The sequence below is a fragment of the Phocoena sinus genome, chromosome 4 (assembly GCF_008692025.1).
Source record: "Phocoena sinus isolate mPhoSin1 chromosome 4, mPhoSin1.pri, whole genome shotgun sequence".
Lineage (NCBI taxonomy): Eukaryota > Metazoa > Chordata > Mammalia > Artiodactyla > Phocoenidae > Phocoena > Phocoena sinus.
In genome coordinates this window covers 64,192,076-64,207,212 of record NC_045766.1, presented here as the reverse complement: position 1 = coordinate 64,207,212, position 15,137 = coordinate 64,192,076, and the positions used below count along the sequence as shown (strand labels likewise).

General features: G+C 45.4%; 1 protein-coding gene across 1 annotated transcript; it reads right to left on the bottom strand.

The window, feature by feature from the left end:
- Positions 1 to 2,144: 2,144 nt before the first annotated feature.
- RTP1 (receptor transporter protein 1) lies at positions 2,145 to 4,822 on the bottom strand. The gene is made up of 2 exons (XM_032631585.1): positions 4,551 to 4,822; positions 2,145 to 2,741 (listed from the first exon to the last, which is right to left on the bottom strand). The coding sequence occupies exons 1-2, from the start codon at positions 4,820 to 4,822 to the stop codon at positions 2,222 to 2,224; spliced, it is 792 nt and encodes a 263-aa protein (XP_032487476.1). The 3' UTR covers positions 2,145 to 2,221.
- Between the last annotated feature and the right edge of the window lie 10,315 nt (positions 4,823 to 15,137).

Sequence of the window (15,137 nt, the reverse complement as noted above, 5' to 3'; positions counted from 1 at the left end):
ATTGGAGATTCTCAGAGCAGGATAAAGCCATGCAGCAGGTGGTCAGGCAGGAGCAGGGAGGTTTGAGGGAGGGTCAAGTGCCCAGGGAGTGAGTGGGGAAGCTGTGCCCAAGTCCTAGAGAATCCACGGCAGGTCATCAGGGAAGCTCTCTGGGCTCATTAGTATAAGCCTGGGTGCAGAAGGAAACCTATTCCTCAGTTAGGAGGCCTTACACCGGGCAGCTCAGGTGGGTCACCTGGGGGTCCTATTCTAATTTCAGATGCTCAGGCCCCACACCCAGCAATTCTGATTCTGCTGGTCCCAGGTGGTGGCCGGGCACTGACATTTCTTTAAAGGCTCCCCAGGATTTCTGAAGTACAGCCAAGGCTGAGAATATCTGCAGTAAGCAGAGGTCTCTGAGAGACACGGCCTACCCCTTAGTGCTCGCTGGATCCCAGCACCCACATCAGGCCTTGCCAGAGAGAAGGCACTCAGGATACGCCTCCTGGATAAAGGAATGAATACTTGTGTACTACGTGAAGCAAAGGAAGTCACCAGGCAGTTACTAGGATCAGAGCAAGGGCAAGAGTAAGAATAATCTTAAGCTGAGTGCCCTGGATGGCTGACCAAGGGCTGCCTGAATCCCTCCTGACTATGTACATGGTTGGCCCAGACCTCGAAGCTGGAGCTAGATCAAGCTTTATATGGGGACCCCAGAAAGGGGAGAGAGGGGATGGGAGGGGTGTCCAACAGCCCATTACAGATCAGGGACACTGGTGAATCCCAAGCACACAGTAATGACTACTAAGCCTTATTGAAGAAATCCCATCTTTATTAAAGTACCCTGTCTTTATATAAGTGGCCCTCCTCCCTCCACCACTACAGACGGTGGGTGGTGACTTCCCATTAGAAAGGGGAGCAGTGGGGGAAGGAGAAGGAGTCAAGTTATTAACAAAGGTGAGGTGGACGAGGACCCTCAAAGGTACAGGGTGGCGTCCCACTTCCTGCTTTCTGCCTCCCTTCCCCAAATCACACTCTGTACCCCTACCATCAGAAAGTCTCCTCTCCTCCCTTTCTACACCATACGGCATCCCCTTTGAAGGTGATTAGGATTCTCCCACATATCTATGCACTTCTCTAGGGCAAAACACTTCCCATCTTTCATGCTCCCTCTCTTACTAATGGCCCCCCATCCCTGTGGTTCTAGGTGGACAGCCGATCTTTGGTGAGCGGGCCCATGCCTGGCCCATGTGGGAAAGCCTCTCAACGAGGGTTGCAGCAAATAGCTCAAGAAGCCAGGCCCCTCTTCAGGTACTCTGACCATCAGAACCACTGAGAATCAGTCCGACTTGGTCCCTGAACTCTGAAGACTCTTCATTATAATGGAGAGTCATTATATGTGTTTCCTAGGGATTTTGTGCTTTGCTTCTAACATTCTACCTTCTGAACCTCTCCTAAATTCTCTGATGGCTCACGTGCAGTGGGTGGGAAGCCTACTCTGTGGGACTCCACCCCAAGCACCATCTGGGCACCAGACAGGCCCCAGAATCCACGCTGAGTGGAGGGAAGCCGGAAACTGGGAGTGTGGAAAACAGAAGCAAGGGACCCCGCGTACCCAGGAACAAAGGGGCAGCCTAGTGCCTCCACCTCTCTCCCTTCACGAGGAACCTCTACTGTGTGCATGGAGATGGAGCTATGGATGAGACTCATACACCAGGCAGAGGCTAATGTAAGGCTGCAGCTCCGGATGTGGGCAATAGTGAAGGGTAGGGCTGGGGTTAACGAGAAAGCAAGGAGGAGCTCATTGCTGTGGAAAGGCCCCTTGAGATCACGCCTAGCCCCGTAATTTTCAAACTTTTTAAACGCAGTTGGACCTTTTTCGTACAAAACTCTTACATAAACTCCATCTAACATGGAGCTGCTCTAGAGGAGGAGGTAGGAGTTGGGGATGGGCGGTTTGACCATGATGGGAAACGCACTCACTCACCCCTTCCAAATCCAAAAGCCCCGAGGCACCTATGCAGAACGTTGGGGTCCTGGGCCTCACTTTGAAAAGCCAATGATATAGCCCAAACCCTTACTTTTATAGATAGAAAAGCAGGGTGATTTGTCCTGGGTCCCCACTGAGTCTCTAGAACTTATCCCCACTCCCAACCCAGGTCTCTCTTCACCCCCTCCCACCAGTTGGCTGGCCTCTCAGGCCTTGGGCCCCTAGCATCTGCCTGGGCCCAACAAGGGACTCTTAGACGGAGCTGTGGAAGGAGAACTGCAGGTAGGTGATCAGCAGCAGGACCGTGGCCCAAAACAAGCACCAGGGGATGGAGCAGAAATTGCAGCCAGAACCCGCCTCGGCCTGCGGCTTGGTGGGGCTGGGAGCCCGGGAGAAGGTGTAGGTTGTCGCCTCCTCCTCCAGCAGCTTCTCGCTGGGCTTCCAGTGCACGATGCCCTCCTGGCAGGCCTCGCAGAACTCTCTGCGGTGCCGCCGGTTGTCTTGGCGGCTGGCCACGTGGATGCGGTACTGGCCGCCGCTCTCCCCATAGCACTGCTCGCACAGGCTGGTGATGAGGTTGTCCACCAGGCTCTCGATGTTCTCCTCCAGCATGCTCGACTCGTCCAGGCGCGCCGTGCCGCACTTGTAGCACAGCTGCTTGAAGACGCGCATGCGCACCGAGCCTGCCCGCTGGGCGCGGTCCAGGTACATGTGGAAGAGGATGACCACGTGGGGCGACTGCCAGGTGTGCCAGCACCAGGAGCAGTGGAACCTGTGGAGACGAGGAGAGGCAGGAGGAGAGGACGGAGTGGAGGAGGTGGAAACAGATCCAGGAACGAGGTAAGGGGCAGTAGGCAGAGCCTGGAGGTAGAGGTGTTGTGTTTATGGCCCCCTGGGTTCACTAGCTTTCCCCAGGTGGCTTCCCAGCCCGCCCCCTTGTGTGCTCTGCTAGGAGCAGAGTAGGCGCCTCACGAGGCAGCTGGCATCCAGCAGCGCTCTGCCATCACTGGGCCCCCCTCTGTGCTCTGCAGAAGCCTCAGTGCCCTCCATTTCAATGCCCTTCAGGCCTTGCCTTTGGGCCTTTGGCTCTGGGCACCTTTCCTCATCTGTAAAACGTGCACGTTGCACTAAGAGTCCTTCCTGCTCAAATATCCTTTGAGTCTGATAACTGGGATGGCCCGCACCACAGAGAAAACACAAGCTCCATCCACACACTCTTGCCTGTCAACACTGACTATGAACTGGCTAGACCCAAATCCAGAGAAAATGACACCATTATCAATTCTCAGCCTCTGGGCCGGTGCCAGGGTTAATGTATCTGAAGGCCTGGAAGTGGAGGCAGTTCACGCCCAGATTGAGCTAACTGGGGCCAGCTGGGGTTCTCAGGTCATCAGCCAGGTCGGGAGGATGCACAAGCCCTCCCCACTCAGCCCCACAAGCCTTTCAGGTGTTTGAGAAGCTCCTGGGCCCTGACAGCGAGTGTCCGGTCCTTTGCATCCCTCCCATCAGCTGGTGAAGGGACTCCACATTTCCATTCTCTTCTCTTCTTGTTTACTCACACCCTTTGGGGACTGTTTCCCCTCTCCCAAACTAGACTACAAAACTTGGAATGGAAAATGTCAAAACTGGAGGGAGCTTAGAAATCACCTAATTAACCCTTTGTTTTACTCTGAGGCAAAGAGAGTAAGAAAGCTGTATACACAGTGAGTTAGAGGCAGAGCCAGTATCCAGCACCTAACAGGTACCCAGTAGATGTTTCTTGAATTGAATAAATTGAACTAGGGAAGGAAGGAAGGCCTTGCTTCTGACCCCCAGGCTGCACCACTCAACCTCCGAATCTTATGTCCCAGAGGTAAGTCTTTACATAGTCCACCCACGGACAAGAGTGCTCGACAGTCGTCTCAGACGTTACTTGCACATGAACCACGTAGGGACCTTGCTGAAATGCAGATTCCGGTTCAGCAGGTCTAGAATGGGGCCGAAGAGTCTGCATCTTTAACAAGTTCCAGGTGATGCTGCTGATGCTGGTCCATGAACCAAGAGGCAAGGATCTACGCTAGCCCCTCCTTCCACAAGTGGGGAAAGTGAGGTCCAAGAAGGAAACTGAATTTCTCAAAGGTCATCAAGAGTAGAGCTAGTTTCCAGCACACCTCAGGTGTTCAATATTTTATATTAAGTCAAGCTGAATTAAATAGATTGAAACTGAACTGTTCCAGGACCAGAACACAGGCCTCTTGACCCACAAGCCCCCCCTTCTCTTGGCTTTCAATTGTGTTAAGAGGTTATTAAAATATAAAAGTATGTAAAATACCAGTGTTTAGAGCTAATAAATATATTCCACCTCTTTTTCCGGAAGGGGAGACTATGACTCAGAGAGGGAAAGTTACCAGGTGCTCAGCGGAAGAGCTGGAATCAAACTTAGGTGTCCCAACTCCCAGTAGCTACTCTTTCTCTGCCTCCCAGTCTGCACTGGGCCAACAGTGAGACTGACCCCTAGCACCTGGGTTCCCCATGTTTCTGTCTTTTCATGGAAGGCGTCCCAGGGGCTGCCTGCAGGGGTCCTACTTCCTGGGCTACTCACCGGCCTGAGGCATGCAACTCCAGGTACTGCTTCCAGCCTGGGACTAGCACATTGTGCTTGAGGTTGGGATCGATGATGAAGTCCCAGCTGTCAGCCAGCTTTGCCGCCTCCATCTTCTCGTAGAAGATTTTCTTCCATTCACCTGTGGTCACACTTTTACACATGGTCTCGTCAGTGGCAAGGGAGGGCAATCTCCACTTGAGTGAGAACACGGGAAGTGAGGGCAGGTGCAAGGCAGGGCAGCGCAGTCTCCACGGTCTAAAAATCCTCATCAGTAGGACCAGGAGGAAGCAGGACCCAGCTCCCTCCTTTGTCCGCAGTGGAACCTGTTTCCACGGCAACCAGGCAGGGAGTCAAGAGACAGAGGTTGGGAAGGAGGGAGCCTCTGAAGGAGTGTTTCAGGGCCCCCAGACTGAGGCTGAAGAGGCAGGGTTTGTGGATCTAAGTGACCCTAGACAGGGTGGGGGGCCTGAAAGGAGGCTGAGCTTCAGACCGTCTCACTCTGGCCTGCCAAGAGCATGCATGAGGACCTGGGAACTGGCTCAGCTTTACCTTGCTGCCCCTGGAGGTATCATCAGCATCATCTGGCTGCCATGGTAACCATGATGCCTTAGGGAGCCAAAGAGAAATAAGGGATGGGAAGATGTAGACCTGTTAGTAGATGCAGCAATAATAATAAACCCTCTTTCTGCACCCTCACCCATATTGTGACCAGCACTTTGCCATTTACGAAAACTACTGGAGGTCTCTTGACCCACAATTGTTATTGCCACTGTACAGATCAGGAGACTGGGACTCACCTAGCTTATAAACGGCAGCGCTTGTAGCCAAATCCAAGCTATTGAGCCCCTACCGATTCATTAATTCATTTGTGTCAAACGTACCCATGTGCCAGGTTCTATATATGCCAGATGGTTCTAACTGGGTATGTACCCAGTAACCAGAATGCAATAGGATCCATGCTGTGACAGCCATGGATAAGAGCAGCCACCTGTGCACAAAGGTGGGAGCCATTGCATCAGCCTGGAAGGAATAGAAAAGATAATTTTCAACTTGATTATAGAAGAGGAACATGATATCCATAGGAAAAACAACCTTTACTATTGGTGCCCCTTTAGCTATTTTTAAATTATTTTTCCTTTATAAAAGTCATACAGGTTTATTATAGAAAACTTGGAAAATATAGATAAAATAAGGCAAAAGTAAGACTCTTCCTAATACCCATGCTCAAGATAGTCACTGTTAATATTATGATGTACACACCCTGCCTGCTATTTTCTGTACATGTATGTGTGTGTATATATATATGTGCGTATGCATGTATGTGTATATACACACACACATTCTACATAGTACACTGTGATCTATTTTTTTTTAAATAACAATATATCACAAATATTTTTCTAGATCATTTTCTAGGTCTAGGTCATTAATATTATTCCAGCTTGGAGGCTGCCTATATGCTGTTATATGGTTGGGCATAATTTATTTAGGCAAGCTTCTATTTGGGAGCATTCATTTTTTTCAATCTCTCACAGTTACACTCTTGCTTCCTGTTTGAGTAAAACTTACTGCTGAAGCTCATGGACCTGCATTTCAGGCATCAGAGATGACGCTTTCTGCAGTTGGAAAACACACTCTTGACTCTACTCCCTGCAGAAGTTTGGTGCGGCTAGCGGAATCTGAGCAGGCTCTTCAAACAGTATTAACTCATAGACAGCCTACAGATTCTGAAGTTTAGGGATGAAAAAGAAGGGCCTAAATCTCCCATCTGATTCTGGAGACTGTCTTCCAAGTTCTCCTCCTGCCTCTGCATGAATGCTTGATGCCTTAGCATCCTTTATTTTAGCCTCAGTTTATTCAGATTGGCAATGTCTCTAGTGATTAAAAGCAGGAGCTCTGGCATTACTTGCATGGGTTCTTTTTTTTTTTTTTTTTTGGAATGCTCTTATATCCTCATAGGTAACTATTCTAATATATTTAATATGTATCACTTCAAAATGTATGTTGATGTTTTATGTGAATATACTTTTAATTTGCATAGTAACAGCGATCACTATATAGCACTTACTATGTATCAGGCATTTTTCTAAGTGCTTTATGCATATTAATTGAGTTCATCTTAATAATAATCTCTATACATAGGTAATAGCAGCAGCAGCTCCGTTTTGCAAATACGTAAGATAAAGCAGAGAGATTAGATAACTTGCCCAAGATTCAACAGCTAATAATGAATGGAACTGGGATTTGAGCCTTAATGATTGTTTCCAAAGCCCCAGCTTAATCACTACACCACTCAGCACAGAACATCAAAACAAAACATTTGCTAAATAAATGCGTCTTTCTACCTTCTCATCACTGGATATGGTCATTCCAGACTCAGAGAATTGAAATTCATGTCCTTTCGGCAAATAATTCAGTAGGCCACCCTGAGGCCATAGCCCCTGGATAGAGAAGTGAGTGTATTTAACCCACCAGGTTCCCTGTTATCACTGCGGATGCCTCCTTTTCTGCTGAGCTTCATGGAGCAAGTGTCCACAGGCCCCTGATACCCAGTGTAAAGATTTTAGAGCTGAAAGAGAAATTCAGCTTGAAATCTTACCAAAGGAGATACAGTGTAGAAAGCCATCTCTAGGAGCACCATTCCTGTGAAGCTGTAATCATTTGATGACAGGCACCCAGGTTCAGTGGAGAGAACACTGAACTGGAAGGCAGGATATGTCAATATATATCCCAGCCCTGCTACTACTGGCTGGCTTTGTGACCATGGACAAGTCACTTCTCTTGGCCTCAGTTTGTTCATTTGTTTGATGAAGAATTAGACTAGATGGCAAGGCTGAGGTCCCCTCTGGCTGTAGCCACGTATGAATTCAAAGAGCTTTATACTTAGAAACCTGAATCCTTGGAGGGCAGGAGGTCGGATGGAGGCCACTGGATGGAAGAGGGATGCTTCTAACGAGGCATCGCAGGTAGTGCCTGGAGTCAGGGTCTGTCTCCTTGGGGGCTGCTACATAGTTGAAGATCTCTGTGGAGGTGTCACTCCACTAGCTTTGTACTGGACACAGTAAGTAAGAAAATAAATTGGAGCCACTGAACACTGAACACTAGAAGGGATTTTAAAGTTCATTAAACTTTTTGTCCTTCAAGTCAGTATTCTTCCTTCTGAATTAAGGCAATCAATACTCAGAGAAGTAAACTGACTTAACCAGTCTCAGAGGTGTGACGGGAGCTGTCTCACATTGCAGCCACAGGCCAAGGAGAGAATGGAAACTGAGGACAATTCCAGAAAGTATGTAAAGCTGAGAGAAGCTTTTAGAACTTGCCCTGGAGCCAAAGTGTATTACCCAACACCAGGAACAAATTCTCTGGAAATACTTTGCAGTCGTTGCTACAGTAAACATTATGATGAAAAACAAGAACACAGAAGGTAAGGATCACCAGAGGTACGTGTGTGCGCGTGTGTACCTAACCAGCTGATGCAATTCCCATTGGCACAAATTAAGTTTAATTTAGAACCTGAGCTTACTATGCAGAGAGCAATGTAACACATCGTTCTGTATAGCAGAATGTTTTCTCTAATAAAATCATATTTGTATCAAGACAAATAACCCTGTGGTATTGCAACTTGCTCTCAGTCAAATGAACTCTGGTGTCATGATATCCACAATTTAGAGATTGCCAATCTGTTATTGACAGGGTTCTTAGACTCTTTAATCAATAGAAATTGATAAGAGGACAAATGAGAAATTCAGGCAAGGCTTTACTGGGACTTGTGCTGCAGCAGGAGGGAGTGAAAACAAGTAACGGGTTCCCTTGCTCACTCCCTGAGGGGGGCAGCGAGCTGGTCCCTTATATGGGGCAAGGGTAGGGGTGGGTCCAGGGGTCGGGCCAGAGGTTTGCCCACCCCTTTGGTGGTGTTGAGTGCAGGGGGCGTGCACTGTACGCAGCTTTTACTCTGGACTCCTCAGAAGTGGCACTTGGGTTTTTAGTCTTTTTGTATCTTGTTCATAATTTGCCCCAACTGTGCATGTGTGCAGTTATTTTTAGTCCCTTATGGTTTCTTCATATTTTGTTGCTTGAGGAAACATTTGTCCAGGTGCAAGCACTACAGCAAAGGGTCCCAGGTCCCAGCCTGTCTCAAATCTAGACATCTTTAAAGCCAATGACCTCACCTTGGCTAGTTTCTTAGAGTTTGTGACCACAATTTAAATCCATAAAATGGTTTAAAACTAAATCCCCAACTAGAGTGGTAGGGGAAAAAAGAGAGAAAAGAAAGAAAACCATGTCTCTAATTTGTTATTTGGCTCAATAAGAAATATTTTATAAAGTTTATTATTCTATTATTGCTTATCAAAATGTTAAAAAAAATAAACATTGTCACTGTTGAAACAATGCACTAGTGACAAGTGATTCTCAAACAGGGACAATTCCATATCTCTAAAGGGCATTTGGGAAGGAAGGGTATGTTTGGGGGTTGGATCAATGACTAGAAGTATCTGCTGGCACACAGTGCCTGGAGACCTAGGATCTAAATGTACCTCACAGTTCCACAACAAAGAATTTTCCTTCCCAGAAAGACCTACCTTTGCTGAACCCAAACAGTAAGCCCCTCCACGATCTGTTGATTTACTGGTATAAAGAGCCCAGGTAGTAGTCTCAACTTCCAATTTAATGAAACCATTGTTTTCTTACTTGGTGGAAACATTCCTCGCTTGGGAACCAAGACCTCTAAACCAGCAGAGTCCAAAGTTGTCGGGGATAGGAAGCAAAGAATAAAAAAAAAAAAAAAGTAAAATCACTACCATCAGAGGTAATTTTGAGGGAGCTTTTCCACCTCTGAATTCGTGGAGCTGAGGAAAACAGCATCAAACCTTGGTTGCTAATTCAGAATATACGCCACATCCTGGAGAACAATACCCCGGCCCTGCAAGGTGCTGTCACCTAGATGGCTCCATAACTGAGCCTTCCAAAGGCCTCCCCACTGTTCATTGGGGCCAGCTGATGGGAGATACAGTAAAACAAATGAATTCCATGAGTATGAACCCATTGCCAGATTTCATTTGCTTTAAAATCAGTTCCTGGTCAGAAGCAATGCTATACAGAATATCACAGTGGCAAATAAGTTATTCTCTAAGTTCATTGCTGACTGTCCAAATGACAATAGCAGAGATCAGCAGTGATCCCTTGAATGGGACATGATTCCATGGGGAGCCAGCCAACAACCTGGTAGCAGTTTGATTTTATTGGACCATTTCCATCAAGGAAATGGAAATGGGCAGAACTTTGTTCTCACTGGAATAGAAAATTATTATGGATCTAGGTTTCCCTTCCTTCTTCACAATGCTCCATCATTTGTGGACTTTCAAAACGCCCGATTCACTATTATGGTATTCCTCAGCTGCTTAGGCTGCCTCACTGCATGGTGGATGGTTTCCAAGAAGGAGCATTCCAAGAGGAAGGAAATGGAAGCCGTCGGTCCACTTAGGGCTGGGTCAGAAATCCCGGAACATCACTCCCATCTTGTTCTATTGGTCAAAGCAACCACAGGGCCAGAGTTAAGGAGCTGGAAAATAAACTCCACCTTTTTTTTTAAATTGAAGTATAGTTGATTTACAATGTTGTGTTATTTCAGGTGTACAGCAAAGTGATTCAGTTATATATATATGTGTATATATATATACACATATATATACATATATATGCACATTCTTTTTCAGATTATTTTCCATTATAGGTTATTACAAGATATGAAATATAGTTCCCTGTGCTATACAGTAGGTTTTTGTTGTTTATCTGTTTTATATATAGTAGTGTGTATCTGTCAGTCCCAAACTCCTAAATTATCCCTCCCCCACCCCTGCTCTCCCCTTTGGTAACCATAAATTTGTTTTCTATTCTGTGAGTCTTGTTTCTGTTTTATAAATAATTTCATTTGTATCATTTTTTTAGATTCCACATATAAGTGATATCGTATGATATTTGTCTTTCTCTGATTTACTTCACTTAGTATGATAATCTCTAGGTACATCCATGTTGCTTCAAATAATGCCAATAATGCTGGCATTATTTCATTCTCTTTTATGGCTGAGTAATACTCCATTGTATATATATATATATATATATATATATATATATACACCACACCTTCTTTATCCATTCATCTGTCGATGGATACTTAGGTTGCTTCCATTTCTTGGCTATTCTAAATAGTGCTGCTATAAACATTGGGGTGCATGTATCTTTTCAAATTAGAGTTTTCATTTTTTCCAGATATATGCCCAGCAGTGGGATTGCTGGATCATATGGCAACTCTATTCTTAGTTTTTTTAAGGAACCTCCATACTGCTCTCCATAGTGGCTGCACCAATTTACATTCCCACCAACAGTGTAGGAGGATTCCCTTTTCTCCATAACCTCTCCAGCATTTATTATTTGTAGACTTTTTGATGATGGCCATTCTGACGGGTGTGAGGTAATAACTCATTGTAGTTTTGATTTTCATTCCTCTAATAGTTAGCGATGTTGAGCATTTTTTCATGTGCCTGTTGGCCATCTGTATATCTTCTTTGGAGAAATGTCTATTTAGGTGTTCTGCCCATATTTTGATTGGGTTGCTTGTTTTTTTGATACTGAGCTGTACGAGCTATATGTATATTTTGAAAATTAAGCCCTTGTTGGTCATACTGTTTGCAAGTATTTTCTCCCATTCTGTGGTTGTCTTTTCGTTTTGTTTATGGTTTCCTTTTCTGTGCAAAAGCTTATAATAAACTCCACCTCTTGTTGGGGAAGTGGCATATACCTACAGGGAAGACAGGAATTGGTAGTGGCCACCTTTGCAGACTATCCACCAAAGTGCCCAATCATTTGTTCTTATCCTCCAAAGCTTAGTGTCTTGAAAAAGCTATGTCAAATTCTATGATGTAAGTAGAGGTTGACATTATTTTGCAAAAAAGGAAACTAAAGATCAGAGAAGCAAAGCAAATAGTAAACTAAATCCAGTAAGCCCAACCTCAAAACATAACCAGAAAGGGACAGTAGGGCTGCTCACCTTGAAACCCAGTAAAGGAAACCGTCGCAAATACTCAGCCCACTACTACCACCCACCCCTGCCTGCCCTATCACGCTGTATAGGAATCCTTTCCTCTCCTTCCCCTCCCGCCCTCACTACCACCACTGAGCTTCTCTTCTAAGCTGTTGCTCAATTTTGTGAGTCCTATGTGCCACTATCCTCCAGGGCACTATCAGAGGACAGGGTACAACTTTCTTTTACTTTTCCATGAAGTTACCCATCAGTCAACTGAAAATCCATCTAGGTTGCATGTCTGGAACTTTCCCTTCTCTCCCTGATCTGCCTTCCGATGAGATCAGGCACTTTCAGGGTGGTATGGCCATAGAATCTGATCTCCCATCTGTCTTCTCCTCTTCTGCTTTCTCTTCAGGGCCCTGATTCAGTCTTTAGCATGAAGCATCTACAGGCAAATAAATGTTCCTCCTACTAATAGTGACTACTTACCATTGCATAACTTTGAGTCACTAGCAAGGTTTCGGTCCCTTCATTCTCTTATATCAAAGATCCTCTACTCAGCAAGGTAAAGGAAGAAGGAATGGAGGGAATGGAGGAGAAAGAAAATTCCATCATACCACATACTATCCTCCCTCCAAACATGACCTTTCCAAGAAAAGCCATGAAAAGAGAAAATATGGTTCTCTCTTTTGGAAGCGATGGGAAACTGCTCCGGACAGCGAATGTGTATTTCACAGCAGCCACAGAATAATCCTGGATCACAATTACATTCAATTACTTTGGCTCAGCCTCTACCACATGACCTGAAAAGACAGAAGTGTATGTAGAACAGAGTCAAGGAGTGGAAGAGGTCTGGGAGTTTATCTAGTCCAGCCCTGATCAGATGTACCAGTTACTCTGATTTATCACATGTGAGGCTTTACACAGACATAAGATGATCAGTTTTTAATTTAGTGTGAAGGCAACTCTTCACCCAGGGTGAGGAGACCATTCACCGTCTGTCTTCAGACAGACCCAGTGATCCAGGATTAGGGTTACTACTGAAGTCCGAGTAATCACAGAAGCCCATTGACTGTCACACAGTCACCCTGCCTGACATGAACACCCCCAGTGCCATGGAGCACACTGTCTCCAGAGGCAGCAGATCTAGCTAAGCTCTGGCTGTTGGAAAGCTCTTCTTGGCTGTATGCCAACCTCTCACTCCCCGAAACCTCAATTCATTGTCCAATGAGGAGCGCTTAACAAAGTCCTAGCCCACAGTAAGCAGTCGATAAATTAACTACTTTTAGAGGGGGGGGGAAATGTGTTATAGTTTTTCTGCTGGAAGCCTCTATTTAAATAATTTGTAAAAATCTGTGTTGTCAGAGCACCACTGCTTTTTTTTATTCTTTAAACTTGAAAGCTTTTATTAAGAATACCTTATATTGGAGCTGAAACACAACTTTAGGGGAAAGAGTATTCGTTATTCTATTCTCTGACATAATTTTCTGTAATGGCAAAAGCAGAACAGTTCCTAGTTTTCCATCGGTGTATCTCGGAAACTTTCAAGACATATAAAAGTGAACAGCAACAACAAAAGATGGAACTCCACGTTCCCATCACCCAGCTTCAACAACCAGCAGGCTTCTGCCATTCTAAAACATTTTCTTTAACATAATATTTGAGATTTCCTTCAAAATATTATGGGTGGCGGTATAGATGAAACATGATTAACCACGAGTTGATCATTTTTGACTCTGTGGGTACATGTGCATTTATTATACCATTCTCTCTACTTTCTTATGTCGAACGTTTCCATAATAGAAAGTAAGTAAGCATTTTTTCTTTTGCTCATCGTCCTCTTCAAATATTTTGCTTTGAAACCGTGAACCCATGCTTCTTGTAACTTGTAACTGCAGGCGTCTAGTTTAAGCCTTTGTGGTCTGGATTTTTCCATACATCTTCCTATCACTATAATGACAACCTAATATGTACAAAAATAGTCTAAACATGTTCCTCTTGTAGCCTCAGATGCACTCACCAACGAATGTCTATGTTTGAAATACATGGTGTATACACAACATGCAGGTAATTAGCAGTTCTGTTATCCAGAGGCCTAGCTTCTCAGGCCAGAAGACTTTTCTGTTAAAGGAGTTAAACAGTCTTGGTGAACCATAAAATTTAAAGTTCCCTTCATTCAACATCCATCCATTGAGTAACTCTTATATGCTAGATGCTCTAGCATGTAGGTAATGTAACATGGCTGTGGGCCACAAAGACAAATTATTCTTTACTCTCTCAGACCAGTGTTCAGATGAATTTTATAGTCTTGATCAAAATAAAAGACCACAGGGATCCCCAGCATCTAGAATACTGCTCAACATGTAGTAGACGTTCAATGTCTGTTGAGTGAATGATGTATGAGTGCATTGCTGGATATCAGGTTATAATCCCAGCCACTTAACAATGACTTAATTATTGAGAGAAGACTATTGACCTCAGTGGAAAAAATAGGAAGGATTTACTCTCCCATATTCATCTTTCTAGGTCCTCAGTTTTTGGTTGGCTTTGGTTTGGAGGTTAATTTGGAAGTTTATATGTAACTTTTGGTTGCAGTGTTTGATTTAGGTGAATGGAATTGGAGAGTTATGTGCAGCCTGAAAACAGGACAAAGGAACAGTGAAAAACCCAGGTGCATCCTTCACAGCCAGTCACATTTGTTAAGTCCAATGTCTTACCAAAAACTGCTCTCACTTTCTCTTAGAAGCCAGCATTGATCTTTCAAGGGTCTAAGTTAATTCCTTTGTAGATCTGATTCAGGAGCAGAAGAGTAAAGGGGTCCTCACCTCAGCCACTTGGGAACTGAGAATCTTCAGACTCCAGATTGTCTCTTCAGTGTCCCAGAGGAGTAATTTTCTTCCCTGGGACCAAAATCTAGGCCCAGACTGACTCCTCGAAAAGAGTGTGACTCCCGTATGAATGAGACAGAGAAAAGTTCCAGGGAGAGAGAGCCCTTTGCCTGAGATGGGAACAAGCTATGCTTTTCTTGGGGTTGGGTGGCAGGATGTTTAGTACCAGACACAGATAGGAAGAGAAGTAGGAAAGGGAAGCCTGAGGCAATGGACCGGGACTGGGAGACTGGCCCACAAGGCAGGTGTGAGGCCAGCCTTCCTGCCAGCTTTCTGGGGCAGCAGCTCCAGAAGCTGCAGTTCTCCTCTGTGAGCTTCCAGGAGCCAAGACCTGCCCTAGGAGCCCTGACAAGCCCCACCAGAAGGAAGATGGCTTTCACACCAGACAGAAGACCAAAGAGCCTGAAGCCCCTTTTCTGAGTACCCGTGGGAAACAGGTCCAGAAGACTCAAACAGATGAACGACTCAGCCCAGAACTAGCCAAGTCTGCACCAGAGTAAGCTCATGGGTCATAGTGACCTGGGCAGGTGGTGAAGAGGAGATTTGAAGTCTGATGGCAGTGCCATCACAGCCTCTTAACCACTGTGCTGGGTAGTGGCAGGATGATCTGTCTTCCCCAAGAAAAGAGGAGCTCTCTGAGAACAAGTTCCTCCTCTGACTTTCACTGACATGTAA